This window comes from Etheostoma spectabile, unplaced genomic scaffold (genome assembly GCF_008692095.1).
Source record: "Etheostoma spectabile isolate EspeVRDwgs_2016 unplaced genomic scaffold, UIUC_Espe_1.0 scaffold00007266, whole genome shotgun sequence".
In the NCBI taxonomy this organism is placed as follows: Eukaryota; Metazoa; Chordata; class Actinopteri; order Perciformes; family Percidae; genus Etheostoma; species Etheostoma spectabile.
In genome coordinates this window covers 21,893-48,912 of record NW_022603473.1, presented here as the reverse complement: position 1 = coordinate 48,912, position 27,020 = coordinate 21,893, and the positions used below count along the sequence as shown (strand labels likewise).

Genomic DNA, 27,020 nt, shown 5'->3' with positions numbered 1-27,020 from the left:
AATATGAAACTGCTTCTAGATAGAAAGATACCACTCAACCATCAGCTGTATAAGTACATATAGAAACAGACTCTGGAACATTCTGCTGAGAACAAGTGATGCACCGCCCTCTGCTGGCCAATCAGGAGCAACACAATAAAATGTCATAGGAACAGGAAATATAAGCACTGCATCTCTTAAAAGGAAGAAGAAAAGCTAACTGCAGGTATATGTTTAATCTGAGTGTCGGTTTTTTTAGACACACACAAACAGCTTTGAAAAACTGTGAAGTAGAAGTCTTCATAGTTGATATTTATAAGCCAGTTGATATTATCATGCAGAGTCTGACTGCTGTGTTTAAACAGATAAAGCCTTCATTACGCAGATCCATTGTTTTCTATCACCACAGCTCACTGATATCCATCCAACGTTCTGGACAGACATTACACACTGACCGTCAGTAGCAGGAGGAGGCTGTGGTGTCCAGTAGCTGAGGGAAGAACATGATGTTTAGATCAAGGCTGATAGAGTTTAGGATTCAGAGTGTTTAGGAATGTGTCTCTTACCTTTCAGTCAGATCACTTCCATCAATCCACTTCCATCTCCCTCCTTCAGCTCTCAGACCAAACCAGTATCCAGCAGTTCCTGAACTACCCACGCTGTATTCATTGAGTGCATCCTGACAAAAGAGAAACAGTTATCAGATATTTAAACACTATAACTAAATAATCACACTGTTATCTACAGACTCAGTGTTCAAACCTGGAGAAAATACATTTGAATTTAATAATTGTGTTCATGGGCGTAAATTTCATCTAACAGATTGGTAGGACATTAAAATTAAAATGTGTTAAGAGCAATACACAGTTAATGCATACACAGTGGTACATGTAGAGGATATGTGTAGTAAAGCTGGCAAAGCTGTTTTATATTTACAGGACTGACTTTGTTCGGCTCATTTTCTATAACCAGGGTGGAGCATGAAAGCACGGGGGGGGGGGGGGGGCGCGGAATTAGCAAGCTAGCCCACGCTAAGGAAGTAAATCTGTTTTATTGGGTTTTAAAATATAAAACCTGATGAATTTCTAGCACTGAATATATTCATGCACTGAAATTATTTCACAACCAATTGCAGTTGTAATGACATCACTGGTCAGCATACACACACACACAGCATTATTTATTATTCATAAGTATGTTAATGAGAGACGTATCCCTCCCACTCATCTGACTGCTTCTCTGAATCTAGAATCGATTGCTTTTCCTTGGGTTCCTGGATGTTAACACTGGATTTTAAACATCCCATTCTGAATTTGGCTTTTTGAGTTTGAGCAAGATGAAAATATGAGTTGAAATTTATACATTGTATGTTGCATCTGAGTTTTGAGAAAAGAATCACACGAGCCCCTCAGACTTCTGCCTAGCATTAACGTAAAGATAGAAAACCAAACAGTGGACCAAACCACTGTGAGACAGTGGACCAAACCACTGTGAGATGAGGGGGGAGGGACTCCAAATGTTTCTAAACCTAAAACCCATTTGTTGTCCTGTTTGCAGTTGTATTATTTTACTATTTACACAATTTTTTTTTAAGGAATTAATTATCTACCAAACACAGTGTGGTTTTAAAGACATTTTTCAGAGGGGGATAACCCCCAGATTGGGTGGGTCCTGACCCCCCCCTCCAATTTCCATTTATGTGTGTAATAAAAATAATCAGTTTTCTCATTACCTTTTCCTCTTGACTTTGTACAACAACCAAATCTGAACCCTTTCCTCTGCAGTCTTGTCGAGCTTCTTCCCAGGTTTTCTGATTAGGAGGAGCAGCGTTATTATACACATAGCAGTTAGACACGTAGAGAAACCAGCCATTCTGACAAGCTGTACACTCTCTCCCTGAAACAACAGAGACCAACCAATAAACAACATTACTGCATATAATTTTTATTGGATCTAATTAATAGGATCTGAACATACCTTTATCTTTATCTTTGGGGCAGTAGGCATCAATGCTCCACAGAGCTCGATTGACGTTGAGTTTATTCCAGTTTGTCTCCAGGTCTTGTATTTGTTTTGTTAAGTTGTTCCTCTGGGTCTCCAGCTGCTGGTTTCGTGTTGTCAGGTGCTGGACGTCTGCAGTCAGGTCTGTGATCAGCCCACTTTCATCACTCTGATGACTTCGTGTATAAACTGCAAAAGGAAAATTAGCTTCTTAATTATAATGCTCATGCAACTTTCATTGTTTTAGTCATGCAACTTGTTTACATTATAAGAACAGACTTCCATCCATTACAGGATGGACTCATGTGTTCCAAATCTATTTTATAAACAGTTAGCTAGTCTATGATCACTGAAACTGGGTTTTCTTTCTCTGATCATTCCTTCTGTTCACTCTTCTGCTTCAGAAATCTTGTCAGGGAAAATGAGTGAAGTTTGTACAAAAAACGTCTCTTACTCAGACGTCTGAAGCTTCATGTTAGCTTCTGATAAACCTTTGAATACATATTTGCACAGAGCAAGTATGAAGAGATTACAGCAAGGAAACAGTTTCTATTTACATATGGGTAATGTGAACCGGTCCTTTAAATAAGGACTACCACCAACATGCTAAGACAGTGGTACTCACAGTAGATACGAAGGCCCATGATGACTAACAGTATCAGCCAACACACTGCTATCAGTGGAGAAGACCGAGAGAAGAAGAGAGACCTCTGGTCTGAGAGAAGAAGAAGAACTCAGTGGAGTTAATGATGTTGATTTCACAGTCAAAGGGGATTTTAAGTCTTACAGAACAAAAAGAGCTGAGTTTTTAAACATTCATATTTTTATCATTATCACATTTTTTGAACATAATGACAAAAAAAATCTCATGTTTAACAATATTAAATTTGTGAAATGTACCTGGGGGGGCTGCCACTTCATCCACAGTCCAGGCTGGAGCATTAATATAGTTATTATCTTCTTCTTCTTCCATTTCCTCTGAAAGATTAACATCAAACACAAATGTATTTAAACATTGTGGTACATAAATACATATAGTAGATAATGTCTTACATGCAGACACACAAACAGAATATGTTAAAGTACCAAGTTCCTCATGTGGATTCCTCTTCATCCTGACCAGATGTTTGAAGTCCTGCTGCAGTCCTGTATGAGGGCTGTTAGGGGGGCGTCTGCTCCGCTGTGATGCTCTACACTGGACTTCTGCTTCAGAAGGCTGTGAGGGAAATGATAAAGTTTACCGTGTACCAACATATATTTCTCAAAAGTGTGTGGTTTCTACTTCTGCTTTGAAGTTGTGAAAGAGTTGTTTGGTTAGCAGCTAATGTCTCAAGTCTTCTCCTTTTAGGGTGTGTTTTACGGTGTTAACCCAGACTGTGTCTGCAGCATCTTCCCCAAAGAAACAATGATGAATACAAAAATTGATAACCGTTCTCATAGAAGTTCATTGTTCTCCATACTGAGAACCAACATCCATCTCTCCTCCCCTGAACCTGCTTATAGAGCCCAACAGTCCCGCCTACAGCGAGTTCTGGAAGTAAAAATGCAATGTCATTGCCATCCCCTCCCGCTCCCCCAGATCCTCCTCCTCCATCCACCTCACTGTCCCCCCAGCCCGACTTGTCACCATGGGGACCAGAGCCTTCAGCCGCTCTGCTCCCCAGCTCTGGAGCTCACTCCCCCTGTTCAAAACTTGACTAAAAACCCATCTGTTCCAACTTGCTTATCTGTAAATACACTGTTCCTGTTCCTGTTTGTTTGTTTTATTTGTTTTGTTATAACTCCTTACACCTTTCTGTTCCCTGTGTTCTGTCTTTTATTGTCTGTAAAGCGACCTTGAGTGTTCAGAAAGGCGCTGTTAAATAAAACGTATTATTATTATTATGTCTCCATCAACATTAGGGTATAAACCATAAAATGGTAACCGTCGATGGTAGACTTCCAACCAGCTACCACATGACTGAGGGATTGTATATGTTCATGTGCTGTAGATGCCAAAGGTTCATGGGGCACCAACCTTGTTTTGAGATTAATGTCTTTTATTCACGATGTCTTAGATAAGTACGTCATTACCCACAATCCTAAAGTGATGCCTCTGATTGGTGGAAGTCATGTTGGTGAGGAGGGGGAGCTGTATGGAGCCAGAATCGTTTATTACATGGGAGAGAAGAAAAAGATCTGAGAGTAAAAACAAGTTTGAGAGAAAAAGTTATCACAATGATAGCAAAAAGATTTTATAAGAGAAAAAAAAACAATATTAGAGCAAGACTTTTCATAAATAGCAAACATCTCTCAAAATCCTTTCTTTAAACTCTCATATGTATTTTTTGCTGGAAGAGTGAAAAAAAAAATCTCTCTCTTCCTTGTTCTCGAAAAGATAAACATTATACACACATTTATACCCTGGCACATATGGTTGGTATTGTATTAAAATGATCTACATTAACCAAAACAAAATCCCCCTTTGTAGAATACCCATTTGCTTAATCCCAAACAAGTCTTTGATACATAAGCTTCTTCTTTAGTTGACTGACACAAACACATTAAATCTCATCATTCCCAATATGTTCAGTAAAGTGAAAAAAAAACAGTGATCATAATTTGAGAATAGACAGCAACTTCCTGATTTATGTTTGTTCTACATTGGTGAAGATAGTTTCAATCAACATTATGTAAGAAAAAAACAATAACAACAATGTGTTGCAGCGTTTTTATTCAATGTCATAAAACATGAATTTGCTTCTAGATAGATGAATAAAAAACATTTACACATTAATATTCCTAACATGCTAAAACCAAAATCTCTGAGGACATTCTGTTGAGAACGAGTGATGCAGTGCCCCCATTTTGGCCAATGAGTAGCAACAAAATATGTCACATGATACACAGGAAACAGGAAACTGAGCAGTCTGTCTGTCCCTGTCATCAATCTGCTGATATACAAATTCTAAGCATCACATCTCTAATAAAGCAGAACAACATTCAGGTATCAATGATAACAGTGCCCCTTCAGTCTAGTCACTGAATGTTTCACAGACTTACATCAGCAAACCTTCATAATCAAATATCTAAATGCATGTCTGTTTTTGTTTAAACGAGACACACAAACAACTTTGAGAAATAACTCACAGTAAATATTACTTTTCTCTTCTTTTTCTATGAAATAAATCCCCTGAATATTTTTCGTTCTGAAGTCAAAACATTTAAACTGTGAAGTAGAAGTCTTCATAGTTTGATATTTATAAGCCAGTTGATATCATCATGCAGAGTCTGACTGCTGTGTTTAAACAGATAAAGCCTTCATTACGCAGATCCATTGTTTTCTATCAGCACAGCTCACTGGTATCCAGTTATAGTTCTGGACAGACATTACACACTGACCGTCAGTAGCAGGAGGAGGCTGTGGTGTCCAGTAGCTGAGGGAAGAACATGATGTTAAGATCAAGGCTGATAGATTTTAGGATTCAGAGTGTTTAGGAATGTGTCTCTTACCTTTCAGTCAGATCACTTCCATCAATCCACTTCCATCTCCCTCCTTCAGCTCTCAGACCAAACCAGAATCCAGCAGTTCCTGAACTACCCCAACTGTATTTATTAAGTGCATCCTGACAAGAGAGAAACAGTTATCAGATATTTAAACACTATAACTAAATAATCACACTGTTATTACAGACTCAGAGTTCAAACCTGGAGAAAATACATTTCAATTTAATAATTGTGTTCATGGGCGTAAGATTCATTTAACAGATGGGGAGGACATTCAAATTAAAATGTGTTAAGAGCAATACACAGTTAATGCACACACAATGGTTCTTGTAGAGGATATGTGTAGTAAGTAGTCTGGCAAAGCTGTTTAATATTTACAGGACTGACTTTGTTCAAAAAGAAAATAAAAGAATCCCACGAGTCCCTCTCGTCCCTTCTGCCTTCTGTAAAGGCAGAAAACCAAAAAGTAGACCAAACCACTGTTTTGGCAGTGGAGTGGACCAAACCACTGTGGGGCAGTGGAGTGGACCAAACCATTGTGAGGCAGTGGACCAAACCCCTCTGAGGCGAGGGAGGAGGGACTCTAAATGTTTCTGAACCTAAAACCCATTTGTTGTCCAGTTTGTTTGCAATTGATATTATTTTCCTATTTACACAATTATTTGAAGTATTTAATTATCTAACAAACACAGCATGGTTTTAAAGACATTTTTTCAGAGTGGGATAACCCCGATTTCTACCCAATTTCCATATATGTGTGTCATAAAAATAACCAGTTTTACCATTACCTGATGCTCTTGACTATGTACAACAACCAAATCTGAACCCTTTCCTCTGCAGTCTTGTCGAGCTTCTTCCCAGGTTTTCTGATCAGGAAGTTTAGCGTTATTATACACATAGCAGTTAGAGTGGGTGAGTTCCCAGTCTTTCTGACAAGCTGCACACTGTCTCCCTGAAACAACAGAGACCAACCGATAAACAACATTCCTGCATATTGATATAATTATTATTGGATCTAATTAATAGGATCTGAACATACCTTTATCTTTATCTTTGGGGCAGTAGGCATCAATGCTCCACTGAGCTCGACTGACGTTGAGTTTATTCCAGTTTGTCTCCAGGTCTTGTATTTGTTTTGTTAAGTTGTTCCTCTGGGTCCCCAGCTGCTGGTTTTGGGTCTCCAGCTGCTGGTTTCGTGTTGTCAGGTTTGTTATCAGCCCACTTTCATCACTCTGATGACTTCTTGTAGCAACTGCAAAATGAACATCAACTTCTTAATTATAGTAATATTTGTTGTTGTTGTTGTTGTTGTTGTTGTTGTCATTTAGCCACCTTTGGAAGTTATTTGCTGTCCGTCTCACTCTAGGTTCTCCAGCCTTTTGGAAGATTTCAACAAATCCCTTGATAAGACTCAAACCAACTCTTAGTCTCTCTCACAATGTTTTCTGACTTCCCCAATGGACCCTGTATTCCTCAGGCCCAAGCTTAAACTTAAGATCACACTAAAGACTATAAATATCTTATATTGCATAAAACAGCTGACAACTAGTTTTAAGTCAACATTACTCAAACAGGAGTAAACAGTAGAATAGAAGAGTGTACTTGTTGGTGAATTCTTTCAGTTACTGGTCAGGTGCCATATTGAGACACATTTGGTCGGGACTCTGGGTGTTACACATTGACGCTCTGTGTCAGGACCCTTTGTGTCACTCAGATTTTATTTTTGCACTACCAGCTATCATTGTCGCACTCAATATTACGTCATCTTACAGCGCCGCGGTCGTGCTGCTGCTCTGGCCGGTGCTTTCCAATCAAATTTTGGTTTCAGACAAAAAACTGCTACTGTTATTCTTTAGGTCTTGTCTCATGTCTAAGTGAGAGTTCATGCATGGACTGCCTGTTCAGTATACTTACGGTGGTAGACGACGATGACTGCTATGATGCCCGACAGCAGAATGACACAAAGAATCCCCAAACAACAGGCCAGACGCTGATACTGGAGATGTCTGTTGTTTGCTCTCTTGTTGATCAACAATCCTGCTGAGAATGAGAAAAGACCTTATTGCCAAGTATGTAACGGTAGTACAATTATAAAATCATTTTACATTAACAGCTTACCGTTTGTGTCAGCAGTTTCTTCAGTTGTTTTCTCCTTCACTTCATCGTACACAGTTTCCTCCTCCTTTCTAGCTGAAAGGTTGAAGGACACAATCTCATAGTTAATGACTGCGTATGGGGTGAAATAAAGACTTTAAAGGCTTATTTGTTCATGTCAAAGTAACAAAAATCCCTCCAGATGAGATGGCCGTTTAATACGGAGGCCCTGAAGCGCCTTAAGTAATATTCTTTCTTATAAGCACAATATAATCACTTATGAGAACAAGTTAGTTTTCTTTGAAATATACTGTTGGGTGTAATGGTTGATATATGTATATTTGCATCTATGGATTGGATTTTAGTGTCTATTGTATTTCAAACTTGTATTAATAATTGTATTAGCTGTATTAGTGTTTGCGTCGACCTGCCCAGGGACTACAGATTATTGAGTAGCTAAATCGGGTACAATGCATCTCTTCTTCTTATGTGATAATGATGTTGCACACAGCCACCATATCATTTTCAGAGCTCAGCAGCTTAAGATATTTAGAGACTTTAGGGGCTCTGTGCTTTAGTCCTTTAAAGTCATAACATGTTTTCAGACAGAGAACTGTCTAAAACCACAGATGTTGAAATTGTCTCACACTTAGCAGACCCTAGACAAAAAGGGGAAACTCTACCTTTTAAGGGGAAATACTTAAACCATTAAAACCGTCTCACACACACACAGTAAATAAGGCACTCCTATAAGGCCTCTACTGCCTTAGCAAACTGGATCCCCCAAATGACTTGATGTGATTGGTCGAGCCAGCTGTCAGTCAAGACATCACTATCCAAGATAACACCCAGCTAATGCAAATGCTGCAGCTATTTGGATTCACTATTCTGATCAGAACTGTATTTTCTATCCAGTATTAGTGAAGAAAATACCAGTACAAGAATTCAACGTTGCATATGATCACATGAACAAAGATACACGATCTGATGAATAACAAAAGCATTAGTTAAAGATATCTGTAATTGATATACTGCATTATGAAAAATACTACACTTACCTTGGGGTGGAGGATGTTGGTCACTTTTGAATACAACCGAAGCGTAGCTGACCTCCTCCTCCGCCATGGTTCCAGTCGCTCTGTTGGGTTCTGCCTGACTTGCAGACAGAGAAGTACTGCTGAAATAAAACCACAGCGCATCTGTAAGTCTGAGAACAACTTCTGTTTTTGGTTGAGCAAGGTATTTGCAATCATGATTGGCTGAATATGATCTTCCAAACCATATACAGTGTTTTCTTTAGCATGCTTGCTCAACGTGCTTCAAAACAAGCGTTATGTCTGTTATCTATATCTGTACTGTCACTAAGTCATACAAGGCACACTGCTCACAGATAGATAAGTCTTTTCTAAACAATGACCTGTTTACTAGTCATAAATTACACATTACATATTTGTTCATATTGCATTCATTGCTCATCATTCTGAGAATAAACATCCATCACTAATCCCTATTCTCAGTCAGTTTACCTGTGCGTATCCCAGAATGCACTGCGTAAAAGGCAGAGGGAACATGTAAACTCTAAAAGCTGCAAGGACACTGAGGCCAGATCTGCTTCTGTCTCATCGGGGTTTAAACATGTTAAATAAACTGATATTTACAATAGAAAGAGAAAAATCAAGCCAGCATCTAACTGACGTGATACATTTAATTCAAGTGTCAATTTTTCAGACACACACCAACAGCTTTGTAAAACAGTCTTTGTGAAGACTGATAGGAAAATTATACAGTTTACATTGTATTCATTTTAATTCCTCAGAAAAGTGTGTGGATTATAGTTCTGCTTTGGAGCTGTGAAAGAGATGTGGTTTGGTTAACAGCTAATTTCTCAAGTCATTTAATGGTTTTAACCCATACTGTGTCGGCTGCATCTTCCCACGCTGCTGCCGTCAACCTTTCCACCAACAGTACCTTTCATCAACAATACATTCAATAACTTATTTCTGCAGAGATAGAAAACCCATTTGACAACATAAAATTCTACTTTTCAAGGCCTATTTCCTATAGGCTTTGCCCTCTCAGAGCTGTCCCTATTGGGTTAACCCTTCAGTCGTGAAGATTTGTTTTGCGCCCTTGTGCCCTGCAGGTGGGTCAATCAAAATGTATTTATACATCAACCAGCAGGTATCCAAAGTGCTTAACATCAGAAATCAAGAGTAAAAACACATGTACAATAAAAAGAATGAACATAGAAAACAGTAAAATCAGAAAAGAATGAAGAAACATCCGGACCCTGTCATCTAAGGCTGTAACGATATGGAAAATAAAACCAAAATCGCGACACTCAGCTCAACAAACCTGTGTCGTGGAGTGAGAAGGCAGAATCGCAACCAGAGGTGGGTAGTAACGAGTTACATTTACTCCGTTACATTTACTTGAGTACGTTTTTGAAAAACAAATTGTACTTCTAGGAGTAGTTTTAAATCACTACACTTTTACTTGAGTAGATTAGTGAAAAATAAACTGTCTTACTCCGCTACAATGAGCTCGTTTTCTTTTTACCTCTTTGGTAATCTACTCGTCATTGTTTTTACCCCGCGTACGTCTCATTTTAATGTTTTATTTTGACAGAGAGAGTCTTCCGCTGAAGGCTCTACCACGTGACTGTTTCAATCAAACGTCGTTGTGCAGTCACGTGACCATACTCGATCTCAGCGTCGGGACAGGTTAGCTTCACGGTCGTAGCAAATCAAAGATGTCAGAATCAACCGTCGCCAAGGCAACGCAGACCAGGAGGAACCTCCCCCGGCCTCATAGTGAAAGCATGTTTACCTTTAGGAAAAGTGGGAAACAGCAGCTACATTGTGCGGCGTCTTCTGAGTCGACCAAAACAAACGGACATGTGAGCGTTCAACAAGTCAACATCTAACCTGAGGAGACGTAGCGGTAGTTTTAGTTTCTGCTGTGGAGAGGTGGATCTTTGTCTTTTAGGTTACATACAGTATGTTTTGCACATGCAGTATCCATCCAAATTTGATGTGACAAGTCTCTTCACAATTAATTTTAATTTATTTTATTGATTGGATGAACTATAATTTGCCTAAAGATGATTATTTTGTATTTTTGTCGGTCTGATTGATGCTTGTGTTAAGAAATAAATCAGACGTTACTCAACAGTTACTCACTACTTAAGTAGTTTTTTCATCAAGTACTTTTTTACTCTAACTCAAATAATTATTTGGAGAACTACTTGAGTCATATTATTCTAAAGTAACAGAACTTTTACTTGAGTACAATTTTTGTCTACTCTACCCACCTCACCCAGCTCCACAAACCTATGTCACGGAGTGAGAAGGCAGAATTGCGACACACCCTTCCAACTCCCAGAGTTATCCTTCCCATCCAGATCCAATGCTACCACATCTTTCAAATACCATTAGTATTCGTCCTGTTGGTGCCTTATTCCTGTTTTGTCTGGTAAATTTAGCTTAAAGCAAAAGGGGGGGCAGCATAACGCTAATGGAGGTGTAGCTAACGTTACGAATGGCTGATTCCGGTACCTGAGTCTGTTTCCCGACGGTTCAGTAAACTGCCATTAGCGACCTTAGCATTGGTGTGCTAGCTAACTTACCATTAGATTAGACATCTATCTATACAGTTAACATTACTGAGGAATTTGTGGGTTAGCCCAGAGTAGTTAACCGTGGTCAAAACAATCATACTAAAAATAACTGAGCGCGTTGAACGGTGTCGTAATCTTATGTTACCCACCAAGAATTACATTAGCTACATGTCAACCAGCACCTTTACAGTAGGTACCAAAGACCCTTTCCTCTTTGTTCCCCCTACAGGTTGGGAGGGGAAATGTTACCAATATTTTTATGTCTCATTCCAACGAGCTAATGAACCACTGAAACGATTTTGTAAACATTTTAAGGTCCCAAAAAAGAATCTTTGGTGTTGGATCGATCAATAAATACTGAAAAATCAATAAATGAGGTCTCTGTTGTATAACTGTGTTGCAAAGTGGGATGTTATCAATGACAAAACAATGCTATGAGACAGAAAAAAGTTGTATTACGTTTACTGAGAGCCCAAAAAATAATGAATAAAGGTTTGTATCGAATCGTGGGTCAGTCTGGCATCTGGGGTTGCCCTGGGCAGAGTGATGTCACACTGGGGGGCATGTGCGGATAACAGGTGGTGGAAGGGAGATGGCCAGTTTCTCCCCTCCCCCACATAAACTGCCTGTCCACGGTGCTGAAAGTGTTAAAGCACTTCGCCCAGCTGGCAGCAGGGAGCCGTGTCGTCGTACGGCCAGTGTGGAGGAAGAGCCGTAGCTTTGTGTTTGAAGATGCCAGGCCTAGATATACTTAGAGCAGAGAGATCCACGGACTGCGGTGTGGCTTGAGGTGTGGTCTCAACGTTACAGTCTGCTGGGTTCATGTTCTGGTCAGATCATACGTGTGAAACTAGGTTGAACCCATATGCAGACAACAACGCAGAGACAGGAGAGTTTAACAAGTTTAGTCCAATGTCCAGGTTAGGGAATGCAACAGGGAAAAGTCAAGTCCAAATCAAATGGGAATCGGGGTACAGAGTGTGCGTGGTACCGTGTTTCCGAAGGCCTGTGTGCAAAATCCAGAGATCCAGTGTGGAGAGCAGGATTGGTGGATAGCAGGAGTCCGGTTCACAGAACTGTGGCAGAAAGAGAATAATCAGGGCGAGCAAAACCACAAAACAACTAGTACAAACGGGTAGAGTGATGACAAGACTCACGTGGTCATCTTGACTATGATCTGACGAAGAGTGGTAGGTTGACCAGGTATTTGAAGCAGAGGTGATTAGTGTAGATGAGCTGCAGCTGGAACCCTGACTCCTGCACACCAGCATTCACTCCTGCATATAAGGACACACAGGGGGGGGGGGAGACAGAGACAGAACTACCAGCAGCAGCAGGCCTAACAGAAAAATTCACCAGAATGCAGAAAATGAAGTGTTTCAGTTTTGCTCGACAGTGGAGATCTCAACCCCCCCCCCTATTTTGAACCCAAAGTTACGCCCTTGTGACTGTGAACTGTGTTGCGTTGTTGGGTATATGGATTGGACATGGCTCTGCCCAAAGAACTTCCTGATGGATACATAAAGTTCAGTGAACTGAATTGAAGGCCAGAGCTGCTTCTGTCTCATCTGGATTAGACATGTTCTGAATAAGGTTGGTCCTTCTCGTAGTTTATTAACATGTGCTGACATGTTCGAGAAAAATAAGAGAAAGAAAACAATATCTGGCATACACTTTATTCAATGTAATGGACTAAAATATGAAACTGTTTCTAGATAGAAAGATGACACTTAACCATCAGCTGTATAAGTACATATAGAAACAGACTCTGGGATATTGTGTTGAGAACAAGTGATGCACCGCCCTCTGCTGGCCAATCAGGAGCAACACAATGAAATGTCATAGAAACAGAAAATATAAGCACTGCCAAAGATCCTCTAACCGGTCTCTGGCATTGCATCTCTAACAAAGAAGAAGAAAATCACCTTTAAAATTATTGATAATTAACAGTTTAGTGCCCTTCAGGACAGTCACTGTATTTTCTTAAATGTTGGTGTCACACATAGACAAAATATTATTGATATTAACGGTCTATGGTGTCACACCATAACTCTATAATCTAAGATCTAACTCAGTTACATTTAATCTAGGTGTCTACTTTATCAGACACACATAAACAGCATCTAAAGTCTTCATAGTTTCATATCTATGAGCCAGTTGATATTCTCATGCAGAATATGACTGCAGTGTTTAACCCTCGTGTTGTCTTCACGCCGACCTGCACAGTTTGGAGTCAAAATTTCAAACAAAAAAACCTTTTATCAACGTTTTGCTTGTCTTTGGACACTTTTGTGTCTTTCCCCCGATGTTTTTGTCACTTTTTTGACATTTGTTGACTTTCTCCGACCCTTTTGAAATCGTTTTTTGTTGAGTTTTCTCCGAATTTTTTAAGTTTTTTTATTTCTTTTTTATTTCTTTACATTTGTCACTATGTTCGGCATTTTAGTCACTTCTTTATACATTTGTTCACATTTTAGTCACTTTTATTGACATTTGTCTTTTTTATCTTTTTCTTTATATATATATATATATATATATATATATATATATATATATATATATATATATATATATAACAGGAGGGTTAAACTCCTAAAGCCTTCTTTTTGCAGATCCATCGTTTTCTGTCAGCACAGCTCGCTGATGTCCAACCGACGCCCTGGACAGAAACTGCACAATGACCGTCAAAGGGAGGTCCTATCCAGAAGCTGAGGGAAGAACAAGACACTTAGATCAAGGAAGATAAAACTTTATCATTCAAAGTGTTAGGAATATGTATCTTACTCTACAGCCAGATCACTTCCATCAATCCACTTCCATCTCCCATTTTCAACTCTCAGGCCAATCCAGTAGCCACTCTCATCCTGCGTCCCCCAGCTGTAACCACTGATCATATCCTGACAGACACACACGGTCATCACATATTTAAACATGATCTACATCTCACTTTCAAAGTTCCCGCAGATTTCTCATTACCTTTTCCTCTTGTCTATGTACAACAACAAAATCTGCGTTGTATCCTCTGCAGTTTGCCCGAGCTTCTTCCCAGGTTTTCTGATCAGAAGGATCGGCGTCGTGTATCTCATAGCAGTTGGACTCGTTGAGGAACCAGTCCTCCTGACAAGCTTCACGCCGTCTCTCTGAAACTACAGACACCAACCATAAACAACTGCATCGTCATGGTATTTCTATTGATTATTGTTTGACTTAAAGCAACACTGGAGAACTTTTCCCACTTCAATCCTCCTACAGGTTGGAAGCAGAATTGTCCGTTACGTTAAATTACCCCCTACCAACCTGCAGGGGGACCGAAGCGGGAAAACTTCTCTAGTGTAGCTTTAATTAAATGGATCCGTACAAACCGTTATTTTCTTTGGGGCAGTAATCATCAACTGTGGTCATGTTTTGTATCTGTGTCTCCAGCTCCTGGTTTCGGGCTTTAAGCTGCTGGTTTTCTGCCCTCAGCTTGGCGTCATTTTCAGAAATGACAGAGGTAACTATAGTGACAGAGTTTGGGGCATTTAAAGGGAAGAATCATATTATAGAAAGAGAACGAAAGAAGCAACTTACATGATCATATTAGAGATTAAAAGATTGGTTGACATGTTTTAAATCTATCTTTAAACAATAGTCAGGTGTTATATGGACATTGAAACTGGGGTTTCTTGCTCTGATCATTCCTCCAGTTCATACTGGAGAATAACAGATCCCTTTCTAATGTACTTCCATTATATATATAGGGGACATAGTCCACAGTCCTACTTCTGTGATAAAACACATTTGTAGCTTTATCTGAAAGCAACATGAGGTTCAAGTTGTGTAAATATCTTCCTTGTCTCATCTTCATCGTTGCAGGAAGAGGAGAAAGGATAACAGCAAGAAAGAAGTGTTTCTACGTACATATGGGCATCTGACAAAATGTGAACCGGTCCTTTAAATAAAGACCCAAAACAACAAGCTAAGACAGTGGTACTCACAGTAGATACGAAGGCCCATGATGACTAACAGTATCAGCCAACACACTGCTATCAGTGGAGAAGACCGAGAGAAGAAGAGAGACCTCTGGTCTGGGAGAAGAAGAAGAAGAACTCAGTTAAATACATGTTGATTTAAAGGTACAGTTCAAGATGCTTTGAAAACATCCCAGACAAGATTTCGTGACAGATAAATAAAGATCAGTAAACATCATATCATGCTTAACAATAATAAATAAATGTGTGAAATGTACCTGGAGGGGCTGCCACTTTCTCCACAGTACATACTGGAGCATTAACATAGCTAGCTTCTTCTATGATTTCCTCTGGAAGATCAGAATCAAACACACGTTTACATGTTTAAATTCAGTTTAACTGCAAATATGTTGAGAAAAGATGGATTATATGATCAATGTTAACATGGTAAAATCGTTTGCTGACAGTCATGCAAAGCAAGAAGATCAATAATCAACAATCCTAAAATCCTCCTTTTTAAAATACACAATTTTATGTTTTCTTAAGTTGATAAATCGTCAGGTTTTTTCACAATTTACACTGAGACTAAATAAATCAAATCATTCCCAATGTGTTGAGCAAAGCAGAAAACTCACAACACGGCATTGGAGATGAATGTGGACATTTTAAAAACCTGTTGTAAAGCATAAAAAAAACCGTCTCACATTTGAAAACGCACAAAGAATGTAGACAACATCCTGGTAAGCATAAATATCTAGTAGATAAGATGTACAAATATAATAAAAACAATTTTTTAAAGTACCAATTTCCTCCTGTGGGTTCCTCTTCATCCTGACCAGATGTGTGAAGTCCTGCTGCAGTCCTGTATGAGGGCTGTTAGGGGGGGTCTGCTCCGCTGTGATGCTCCTATTTGAGGTTGTGTCCTATTTTTCTCAGTTTATGGTTGATTGTCATTTTTTCTTTCAATGTGCTTCTCTCACACATCCTGTTCAATGATGTTGCAACTTCCTGAATTATGTTTGTTTTACATCGGTGAAGATAGTTTCAATCAGCATTATGTAAGAACAATAAGAAAGACGATGTAAGACAATAACATGTCACAGCGTTTTTATTTAATGGAATAAATCATGCATTTGCTTCTAGATAGATAAATAGAAAACATTTTACACGTTAATATTCCTAACATGCTAAAACCAAAATCTCTGAGGACATTCTGTTGAGAACGAGTGATGCAGTGCCCCCATTTTGGCCAATGAGTAGCAACAAAATATGTCACATGATACACAGGAAACAGGAAACTGAGCAGTCTGTCTGTCCCTGTCATCAATCTGCTGATATACAAATTATAAGCATCACATCTCTAATAAAGCAGAACAACATTCAGGTATCAATGATAACAGTGCCCCTTCAGTCTAGTCACTGAATGTTTCACAGACTTAACATTAGAAAACCTTCATAATCAAATATCTAAATGCATGTCTGTTTTTATTTAAACGAAACGTACAAACAACTTTGAGAAATAACTCACTGTAACTATTACTTTTCTCTTCTTTTTCTACAAAATAAATCACCCTGAATATTTTTAGTTCTGAAGACAAAACATTTAAATTGTAAGTAGAAGTATTCATAGTTTGATATTTATAAGCCAGTTGATATTATCATGCAGAGTCTGACTGCTGTGTTTAAACAGATAAAGCCTTCATTTTGCAGATCCATCTTTTTTTCTCACCACAGCTCACTGATATCCAGTTATCGGTCTGGACAGACATTACACACTGACCGTCAGTAGCAGGAGGAGGAGGCTGTGGTGTCCAGTAGCTGAGGGAAGAACATGATGTTTAGATCAAGGCTGATAGATTTTAGGATTCAGAGTGTTTAGGAATGTGTCTCTTACCTTTCAGTCAGATCACTTCCATCAATCCACTTCCATCTCCCTCCTTCAGCTCTCAGACCAAACCAGTATCCAGCAGTTCCTGAACTACCTGAGCTGACTGCATTGAGTATATCCTGACAAGAGAGAACAGTTATCAGATATTTAAACACTATAACTAAATAATCACACTGTTATCTACAGACTCAGAGTTCAAACCTGGAACCTAGAGGATATGTTTAGTAAGTAGTCTGGCAAAGCTGTTTTATATTTACATGACTGACTTAGTTCGGCTCATTTTATAGAACCAGTGTGGAGCATGAAAGCACGGGGGGGGGGGGATTAGCAAGCTAGCCCACGCTAAGAAGGTAAATCTGTTTCATTGGGTTTTGAAATATAAAAAGCTGTTGAATTTCTAGCACTGAATATGTTTATGTATTACAATTATTTCACATGCAATTGCAGGCGTAATGACATCACTGGTCAGCAGACACACACGTCATTATTATTCATAAGTACAGTGAGGAAAATAAGTATTTGAACACCCTGCTATTTTGCAAGTTCTCCCACTTAGAAATCATGGAGGGTCTGAAATTGTCATCGTAGGTGCATGTCCACTGTGAGAGACATAATCTAAAAAAAAAATCTAGAAATCACAATGTATGATTTTTTACTTATTTATTTGTATGATACAAATGCAAATAAGTATTTGAACACCTGTCTATCAGCTACAATTCTGACCCTCAAAGACCTGTTAGTCTGCCTTCAAAATGTCCACCTCCACTCCATTCATTATCCTCAATTAGATAAGCACCTGTTTGAGGTCGTTAGCTGCATAAAGACACCTGTCCACCCCATACAATCAATAAGAATCCAACTACTAACATGGCCAAGACCAAAGAGCTGTCCAAAGACACTAGAGACTAAATTGTACACCCCCACAAGGCTGGAAAGGGCTACGGGGACATGTCCAAGCAGCTTGGTGAAAAAAGGTCCACTGTTGGAGCAATCATTAGAAAATGGAAGAAGCTAAACATGACTGTCAATCTCCCTCGGACTGTGGCTCCATGCAAGATCTCACCTCGTGGGGTCTCCATGATCCTAAGAAAGGTGAGAAATCAGCCCAGAACTACACGGGAGGAGCTGGTCAATGACCCGAAAAGAGCTGGGACCACCGTTTCCAAGGTTACCGTTGGTAATACACTAAGACGTCATAGTTTGAAATCATGCATGGCACGGAAGGTTCCCCTGCTTAAACCTGCACATGTCAAGGCCCGTCTAAAGTTTGCCAACGACCATTTTGATGATCCAGAGGAGTCATGGGAGAAAGTCATGTGGTCAGATGAGACCAAAATAGAACTTTTTGGTCATAATTCCACTAACCGTGTTTGGAGGAAGAAGAATGATGAGTACCATCCCAAGAACACCATCCCTACTGTGAAGCATGGGGGGGTAGCATCCTGCTTTGGGGGTGTTTTTCTGCACATGGGACAGGGCGACTGCACTGTATTAAGGAGAGGAGGACCGGGGCCAGGTATTGCGAGATTTTGGGGAACAACCTCCTTCCCTTAGTTAGAGCATTGAAGATGGGTCGAGGCTGGGTCTTCCAACATGACAATGACCCAAAGCACACAGCCAGGAGAACCGAGGAGGGGCTCTGGAAGAAGCAGATCAAGGTTCTGGCGAAGCCTAGGCAGTCTCCAGACCTAACCCAATAGAGAATCTTTGGAGGAAGCTCAAACTCCGTGTTTCTCAGAGACAGCCCAGAAACCTGACTGGTCTAGAGAAGATCTGTGTGGAGGAGTGGGCCAAAATCCCTTCTGCAGTGTGTCAAACCTGATGAAAAACTACAGGAAACGTTTGACCTCTGTAATTGCAAACAAAGGCTACTGTACCAAATATTAACATTGATTTTCTCAGGTGTTCAAATACTTATTTGCAGCTTTATTATACAAATAAATAGTTAAAAGATCATACATTGTGACTTCTGGATTTGTTTTTTTTAGATTATGTCTCTCACAGTGGACATGCACCTACGATGACAATTTCAGACCCCTCCATGATTTCTAAGTGGGAGAACTTGCAAAATAGCGGGGTGTTCAAATACTTATTTTCCTCTTTGTATGTTAAAGAGACGTATCTCTCCCACTCATCTGACTGCTTCTCTGAATCTAGAATCAATTGCTTTTCCTTGGGTTCCCCGATGTTAACACTGGATTTTAAACATCCCATTTTGCAGCTGAATTTGGCATTTTGAGTTTGAGCCAGTTGAAAATAAATGAGTTGAAATTTATACATCGTATGTTGCATCTGAGTTTTGAGAAAAGAATCCCACGAGCCCCTCAGACTTCTGCCTAGCATTAACGTAAAGTTAGAAAACCAAACAGTGGACCAAACCACTGTGAGCCAGTGGACCAAACCACTGTGAGGCAGTGGACCAAACCACTGTGAGACGAGGGAGGAGGGACTCCAAATGTTTCTGAACCTAAAACCTATTTGTTGTCCTGTTTGCATTTGTATTATTTAACTATTTACACAAATATGTGAAGTATTTAATTATCTACCATACACAGAGTGGTTTTAAATATTTTGGGGGTCGGTCCTGACCCCCCACCCCCCCCCCCGGTTCATCCCCAATTTCCGCCTATGTGTGTCATAAAATTAACCAGTTTTCTCATTACCTGATCCGTTTGACTTTGTACAACAACCAAATCTGAACTCCTTCCTCTGCAGTTTTGTCGAGCTTCTTCCCAGGTTTTCTGATTAGGAGGAGCAGCGTCAAAATACGCATAGCAGTTAGAGTCTCTGAGTCCCCAGCCCTTCTGACAAGCTGTACACTGTCTCTCTGAAACAACAGAGACCAACCAATAAAACATTATGATATCATTATTATTGGTTATTATTGGATCTAATTAATAGGATCTGAACATACCTTTATCTTTGGGGCAGTAGGCATCAATGCTCCACTGAGCTCGACTGACGTTGAGTTTATTCCAGTTTGTCTCCAGGTCTTGTATTTGTTTTGTTAAGTTGTTCCTCTGGGTCTCCAGCTGCTGGTTTGGTGTTGTCAGGTTGGTGATCTTGCTTTCTAAGACAATACCAACTGTAAAATGAAAATGTGCTTCTTAATTATAATGCTCATGCAATTTTCATTTTTTTAGTCATGCAACTTGTTATTATTATTATAATAACAGACTTCCATCCTTTACAGGATGGCCTCATGTGTTCAAAATCTATTTTATAAACAGTTAGCTAGTCTATGATCACTGAAACTGGTTTTCTTTCTCTGATCATTCCTCCAGTTCACTCTTCTGCTTCAGAAATCTTGTCTGCGAAAATGAGTGAAATTTGTATAAAAAAACGTCTCTTACTCAGACTTCTGAAGCTTCATGTTAGCTTCTGATAAACCTTTGAATACATATTTGCACAGAGCAAGTATGAAGAGATTACAGCAAGAAAACGGTTTCTATGTATATATGAGTAATGTGAACCGGTCCTTTAAATAAGGACTACCACCAACAAGCTAAGACAGTGGTACTCACAGTAGATCCGAAGGCCCATGATGACTAACAGTATCAGCCAACACACTGCTATCAGTGGAGAAGACCGAGAGAAGAAGAGAGACCTCTGGTCTGAGAGAAGAAGAAGAACTCAGTGGAGTTAATGATGTTGATTTCACAGTCAAAGGTGATTTTAAGTCTTACAGAACAAAAAGAGCTGAGTTTTTAAACATTCATATTTTTATCATTATCACATTTTTTGAACATAAAGACAATAAAATCTCATGTTTAACAATATTAAACATGTGAAATGTACCTGGTGGGGCTGCCACTTCATCCACAGTCCAGGCCGGAGCATTAACATAGTTATCTTCTTCTTCCATTTCCTCTGAAAGATTAACATCAAACACATATGTATTTAAACATTGTGGTACATAAATACATATAGTAGATAATATCTTACATGCAGACACTTAAACAGAATATGTTAAAGTACCAATTTCTTCCTGTGGATTCCTCTTCATCCTGACCAGATGTTTGAAGTCCTGCTGCAGTCCTGTATGAGGGCTGTTAGGGGGGCGTCTGCTCAGCTGTGGTCCTCTACACTGGACTTCTGCTTCGGATTAGTGGGTTTTTGCATTTCTGCAGCTAATAACGTGTTGCTGTGAAGGGGAAGTCTAGTGGTGGACGTTACTGTCTGCAGTGTCTCTAATGAAAGAATACATTTTACCATTTCCAAAGTGTTTGCTGCCACTGTGTCCTTCAAAAGCATCATGCATTATGAAAAGTAATAATACAACATACTGTTGCACAAAAGAAATGTTTAAAGTTTTATTCTATTATTATACATATATTAGAATATCTCACCAGCAGAAAAACATTGACCTTTTAAGGAAGGAACAGAGCCGGTGTGAAGGCTGAAGGGAAATGATAAAGTTAACAACCAACCAATTCATATTTCTAAGAAATGTGTGTAATGTTTAGTTCTATTTTGAAGTCGTGACAGAGTTCCTGTTTGGTTAGCAGCTAATGTCTCAAGTCTTCTCCTTTAGTGAGAATTTTAAAAAAAACTAAAGATTAAAGCAGTATTTAGATACATTGATTCTGATGAGAACTGTGATGCAGAGCGCTCTGTTGACCAATCCGGACCAACAATATAAAATGTCAGAAACAAGCATAACAGAGAAGAAAATCCCATTTCAAGTTATTGATAATTAACAGTTTAGAGTCCCTTCAGGCCAGTCACTGTTTTCCTAGATGCTGGTGTCAGCAGCAAACACACCACACCTCTCCAGGAGAAGAAGCGCCCGCACCTCATCTGATTAACGTTGAATTCAGCCAACTTTATGTAAAACTCAGCGCTTCTTAAGAGCTGAAGAAAATCTTTTAAACTGACCTTTGTCAAACTGAAATGAAGACAGATTCAGAAACTGCTTAGAGTATTTCTCGCATAAAATGTTTTCATGAACACGTTTGGGTGAACTATTCACGTAAAATATGAGATTGTATTCCATTATGGTCAGTTTTGAAAATCAGGAGCAGCTAGCCCCACGTGATGCAATCATCCAATCAGGACGAGTTTCTCCACATATGGCGTTGGTGGGGATTTGCAATTAGAGCCGCTCAGATTATATTAATTACTTTTAATATGCTTGTTTTATGTGGTGGTTTTATTGCTTATGTTTTTAATGTGCTATATGAGCTGGTTTTACTGTAAAGAGTCGGAGTAACATGTGATACACTATAAACTATTATGATGGCATTTTAATTTAAATGTAGCAGATTTGTCAGCTAAACACTCATTCTGTGAACTGTATTCATTTATAAAATGATAAAAATAGTTTTTTCAGCCCAAAGTGACCCTACCTGTATTATGTAACTTATCAGACAACTGTTGCCTGTTTTTTAGGTGGTAAAAGTGAAAATGAATCAGCCTCAACATTTGTTGTGTTCACGTTTCTCAACGATGAAGAAAGTTAAAGAACAGTTGATGATTCTTTTCTTTGGCAGCTGTCATGTTTTTCCTAAATAATGTACAGATTTTTTTTAACACATTTTATTTTTAAAATGGCTTGAATAATTGTGCATATGTCTGCTGCCAAAACTGGCCTAATGTGACATTATGTTAGGTCATGTTATGTTAAAGAGTCAATAAGCAATATGTACAAAAAAGACAATACCAACACCAACAATGTGCAGCGTTTTTAATCAAAGTAATAAAATCATTATTCACCTCTTCATTTTAACATGATTTCCATCAGGATGCAAACACTTGAAGACAAGTTTGTTGGGAACATCGTGGTGAGGAGGAGCGATGCAGCGCCTCCTGCTGTAACAAGTTCAACTTTAAAATAACAAGAGGAAACAGGACGTTGTTCCCTTTCATCAATCTGGTTTAAAATATGTAATCACTGCATCACAGCACAAACACATAGTTGATATTTATAAGCCAGTTGATATTATCATGCAGAGTCTGACTGCTGTGTTTAAACAGATAAAGCCTTCATTATGCAGAGCCATCGTTTTTTGATCCAAGAAAATTCGTAGAAATGTGGCAACATGCGGCTCACCGCATTTGTCTGCTATGGCCACTGAACAGGCTACACTTTTTTTTTTTTTGCCAAAATTGCAAATTGCGTGTTTCTATTATGAGGAATTCAAACTTGCAGTTTCTATCAGAGGTCTGTCACGGTGGTTGCAAACAGCCAGGGCTCGCTTGCCAGGTCCGCCGGTCATGGTAGCGGTTATCGGTGTTAGCGGTTACCGGTGTTAGCAGTTACCGGTGTTAGCAGTTACCGGTGTTAGCAGTTACCGGTGTTAGCATACCGGCATTAGGACTAGTCAGGATCACTTCACCGGCTGTCTCAATTGTTTTCTGCGAGTAACTAACTTTCTGTATAAGTCAACGTGAGTACACCAATGTTGAAATGACGGAAAATGCCCGATAAATTATTCTAAACCTTAATGCTTACCTGTTAAAATTGAATTATGTTTGGCACTTATCATCATCTCAGACGGTTCATGATGGATTAAAGAGTGGAACACAAAATGTTTTAAATTAACTTTTTTAATTTACTTACAGGAGGAGGAAGTCACACTGTCAGCTGCAGTGGAAGATACAGAGGCGTACTGAGGTTAACACCTTTAAAATAACAGTCGTACTAATGGCAGAGTTTGTTGCCATAGTAACTGACTTAGAGTTATGCTGAACTAACTTTGTGAGGCGTCATTAGGCCGTATTTGTTGCTATCACCTAGCGACCGTCTCTAAACTCTAAATGCAGCAAACACACTGAGACCAGGTCTGCTTCTGTCTCATCTGGATTCAACATGTTACAGCATCCTGAATACGGTTTGGATCCCATTCAAGCCAGACACTTGTACCATATACAATGAGCCAGTTGATATTACCATGCTTTTATGATTAGGATTCAGTGTTTAGGAATGTGTCTCTTACCTTTCAGTCAGATCACTTCCATCTCCCTCCTTCAGCTCTCAGACCAAACCAGTATCAATCAGCTCCTGAACTACCCACGCTGCATTCATCGAGTACTTTCTGACAACAGAGACAGTTAGAGCTGGAGGGGCTGCCACTTTATCCACAGTATACTGGAGCGTCAACATAGTCAGCTTCTTCCTCCATTTCCTCTGAAAGATCAACTTCAAACACACATACAGAAAATATCCTGGCACATATGGTTGGTATTGTATTAATATTATCTACATTAACCAAAATAAAATCCCCCTTTTTAAAATGTATTTGTTTTTTCCCCCAAATAATTCTTTGATAAATAAGCAACTTCTTCTTTAGTTGACTGACACAAACATTAAATCTTATCATTCCCAAGATGTTCAGTAAAGTGAAAAGAATCATAAGGATCATAGTTTGATGATAGACAACTTCCTTATTTATGTTGTTCGTTCTACATTGGTGAAGATAGTTTCAATCAGCATTATGTAAGAAAAACAATAACGACATTGTGTTGCAGCGTTTTTATTCAATGTGATAAAACATGAATATGCTTCTAGATAGACAAACAGAAAACATTTTACATGTTAATATTCCTAACATGCTGAAGCCAAAATGTCGATCAAACGAGTGATGCAGTGCCCCCATTTTGGCCAATGAGTAGCAACAGAATATGTCACATGATACACAGGAAACAGGAAACTGAGCAGTCTGTCTGTCCCTGTCATCAATCTGCTGATATACAAATTATAAGCATCACATCTCTAACAAAGCAGAACAACATTCAGGTATCAATGATAACAGAGCCCCTTCAGTCTAGTCACTGGATGTTTCACAGACTTAACATTAGAAAACCTTCATAATCAAACATCTAAATGCATTCAAATCTAAGTGTTTTTATATGTGAGACACATAAAAAGCTTTGAAAAATAACTCACTAAATATTTACTTTCTCTTTTTCTATGAAATAAATCCCCTGAACATTTTTAGTTTTGAAGACAAAACATTTAAATTGTGAAGTAGAAGTCTTCATAGTTTGATATTTATAAGCCAGTTGATATTATCATGCAGAGTCTGACTGCTGTGTTTAAACAGATAAAGCCTTCATTACGCAGATCCATCTTTGTTTCTGATCACAGCTCACTGGTATCCAGTTATAGTTCTGGACAGACATTACACACTGACTGTCAGTAGCAGGAGGAGGCTGTGGTGTCCAGTAGCTGAGGGAAGAACATGATGTTTAGATCAAGGCTGATAGATTTTAGGATTCAGAGTGTTTAGGAATGTGTCTCTTACCTTTCAGTCAGATTACTTCCATCAATCCACTTCCATCTCCCTCCTTCAGCTCTCAGACCAAACCAGTATCCAGCAGTTCCTGAACTACCCACGCTGACTGCTTTGAGTATATCCTGACAAGAGAGAAACAGTTATCAGATATTTAAAACACTTGAACTAAATCATCAAACTGTTATCTACAGACTCACTGCTCAAACCTGGAGAAAATATATTTCAATTTAATAATTGTGTTCATGGGCGCAAATTTAATCTAAATTAAAATTTCATAAGAGCAATACACAGTCAATGCATACACAATGGTACTTGTAGAGGATATGTGTAGTAAAGCTGGCAAAGCTGTTTTATATTTACATGACTGACTTTGTCCGGCTCATTTTCTATAACCAGTGTGGAGCATGAAAGCACGGGGGGGGGGGGGGGGGGGGCGGAATTAGCAAGCTAGCCGACACTAAGGAAGTAAATCTGTTCAGTATACCCACACTGGATTTTAAACATCCCATTCTGAATTTGGCTTTTTGAGTTTGAGCAAGATGAATATATGAGTTGAAATGTATACATTGTATGTCGCATCTGAGTTTTGAGAAGAAAATCCCACGAGCCCCTCAGACTTCTGCCTAGCATTAACGTAAAGGCAGAAAACCAAACAGTGGACCAAACCACTGTGAGGCAGTGGACCAAACCACTGTGAGATGAGGAGGAGGGACTCCAAATGTTTCTGAACCTAAAACCCATTTCTAGTTGTATTATTTTACTATTTACACAATTATTTGAAGTATTTAATTATCTACACAGCGTGGTTTTAAAGACATTTTTCAGAGGGGGAAAACGCCTTAACAGGATAACAGATTGGGTGGGTCCTGACCCCCCCCCCAATTTCCATTTATTTGATTAATAAAAATAACCACTTTTTTTCATTACCTTTTCCTCTTGACTTTGTACAACAACCAAATCTGAACCCCTTCCTCTGCAGTCTTGTCGAGCTTCTTCCCAGGTTTTCTGATGATCAGGAGCAGCGTTATTATACACATAGCAGTTAGACATGTAGAGAAACCAGCCATTCTGACAAGCTGCACACTGTCTCCCTGAAACAACAGAGACCAACCAATAAACAACATTACAGCATTATGATATTAATATTATTATTGGATCTAATTAATAGGATCTGAACATACCGTTATTTGTTCTGGGGCAGTAGGCATCAATGCTCCACTGAGCTCGACTGACGTTGAGTTTATTCCAGTTTGTCTCCAGGTCTTGTATTTGTTTTGTTAAGTTGTTCCTCTGGGTCTCCAGCTGCTGGTTTTGGGTCTCCAGCTGCTGGTTTTGTGTTACCAGGTTCTGGACGTCTGTAGTCAGGTTCATGATCTTGTTTCAGTATAGTTTTGTGTCAGGTTGCCCAACTGGACTGTCAGATTGTTGTACACATCAGGAGTAAGCAGTAGAATAGAATAGTGTACTTGTTGGTGAAGATAGTGGCAAAATTTCAGTCTTAGTATTACTTGATCTCAGTGCTGCATTTGACACGGTCGACCATGACATATTACTGGACCGATTGGAAAACTGGGTTGGTCTTTCTGGCTATAGTCCAATACAAAAACTGACTAACTGCATCAAACAAATTAACGACTGGATGTGCCAGAACTTTCTGAAATTAAATGAAGGAAAAACTGAGGTGGCTGTTTTTGGAGCAAAAGAGGAACGATTAAAAGTCTGCGCTCAGCTTCAAACAACAATGTTAAAAACAACAGACAAAGCCA

The 27,020-nt window shown here is 39.1% G+C and overlaps 3 protein-coding genes across 6 annotated transcripts; all 3 read right to left on the bottom strand.

Annotated features, from left to right (window-relative positions):
* Positions 1-24,183, bottom strand: LOC116678401 (CD209 antigen-like protein C). Of its 4 annotated transcripts, none has more exons than XM_032508323.1 (8): positions 24,082-24,183; positions 15,408-15,484; positions 15,157-15,246; positions 14,542-14,676; positions 14,156-14,319; positions 13,964-14,076; positions 13,770-13,887; positions 13,286-13,375 (listed from the first exon to the last, which is right to left on the bottom strand). In XM_032508323.1, the coding sequence occupies exons 1-8, from the start codon at positions 24,120-24,122 to the stop codon at positions 13,370-13,372; spliced, it is 744 nt and encodes a 247-aa protein (XP_032364214.1). In that variant the 5' UTR covers positions 24,123-24,183; the 3' UTR covers positions 13,286-13,369. The 4 variants fall into 4 exon arrangements, with proteins under 4 accessions (XP_032364213.1, XP_032364212.1, XP_032364214.1 ...); XM_032508324.1 differs by lacking the exon at positions 24,082-24,183 and adding an exon at positions 15,932-15,989 and having other exon boundaries at positions 14,156-14,325; positions 15,408-15,479; XM_032508322.1 differs by lacking the exons at positions 13,286-13,375; positions 13,770-13,887; positions 13,964-14,076; ... (3 more) ...; positions 15,408-15,484; positions 24,082-24,183 and adding exons at positions 1-469; positions 546-658; positions 1,712-1,875; ... (2 more) ...; positions 2,881-2,958; positions 15,932-15,994.
* LOC116678402 (C-type lectin domain family 10 member A-like) lies at positions 16,765-21,113 on the bottom strand. Its single transcript, XM_032508326.1, has 7 exons — positions 20,996-21,113; positions 20,816-20,887; positions 20,542-20,631; positions 19,932-20,102; positions 19,681-19,844; positions 17,024-17,136; positions 16,765-16,947 (listed from the first exon to the last, which is right to left on the bottom strand). Exons 1-7 carry the CDS (start codon positions 21,021-21,023, stop codon positions 16,812-16,814), a joined length of 774 nt encoding a protein of 257 aa, XP_032364217.1. The 5' UTR covers positions 21,024-21,113; the 3' UTR covers positions 16,765-16,811.
* A 758-nt stretch (positions 24,184-24,941) lies between the features above and the next one.
* LOC116678403 (C-type lectin domain family 10 member A-like) lies at positions 24,942-26,626 on the bottom strand. The gene is made up of 4 exons (XM_032508327.1): positions 26,436-26,626; positions 26,182-26,345; positions 25,264-25,376; positions 24,942-25,187 (listed from the first exon to the last, which is right to left on the bottom strand). Exons 1-4 carry the CDS (start codon positions 26,623-26,625, stop codon positions 25,055-25,057), a joined length of 600 nt encoding a protein of 199 aa, XP_032364218.1. The 5' UTR covers position 26,626; the 3' UTR covers positions 24,942-25,054.
* Positions 26,627-27,020: the final 394 nt, after the last annotated feature.

What these genes read in the sequence shown, in the direction of transcription:
- LOC116678401 (XM_032508322.1), bottom strand. Translation starts at nt 15,959, where the DNA reads ATGAAGAGGAACCCACAGGAGGAAATTG. An exon ending in CATGGGCCTTCGTATCTACT is followed by an intron (nt 2,170 to 2,605) that starts GTGAGTACCACT and finishes TTCCTTTTGCAG; the next exon opens with TTTATACACGAAGTCATCAG. An exon ending in GGAAGTGATCTGACTGAAAG is followed by an intron (nt 470 to 545) that starts GTAAGAGACACA and finishes TTCTTCCCTCAG; the next exon opens with CTACTGGACACCACAGCCTC.
- LOC116678403 (XM_032508327.1), bottom strand. Translation starts at nt 26,625, where the DNA reads ATGAACCTGACTACAGACGTCCAGAACCTGGTAACACAAAACCAGCAG. An exon ending in CTGCCCCAGAACAAATAACG is followed by an intron (nt 26,346 to 26,435) that starts GTATGTTCAGAT and finishes CTGTTGTTTCAG; the next exon opens with GGAGACAGTGTGCAGCTTGT. An exon ending in TACAAAGTCAAGAGGAAAAG is followed by an intron (nt 25,377 to 26,181) that starts GTAATGAAAAAA and finishes CTCTCTTGTCAG; the next exon opens with GATATACTCAAAGCAGTCAG.
- LOC116678402 (XM_032508326.1), bottom strand. Translation starts at nt 21,023, where the DNA reads ATGAAGAGGAATCCACAGGAAGAAATTG. An exon ending in CATGGGCCTTCGGATCTACT is followed by an intron (nt 20,103 to 20,541) that starts GTGAGTACCACT and finishes TTCATTTTACAG; the next exon opens with TTGGTATTGTCTTAGAAAGC. An exon ending in TACAAAGTCAAACGGATCAG is followed by an intron (nt 17,137 to 19,680) that starts GTAATGAGAAAA and finishes CTCTCTTGTCAG; the next exon opens with GATATACTCAATGCAGTCAG.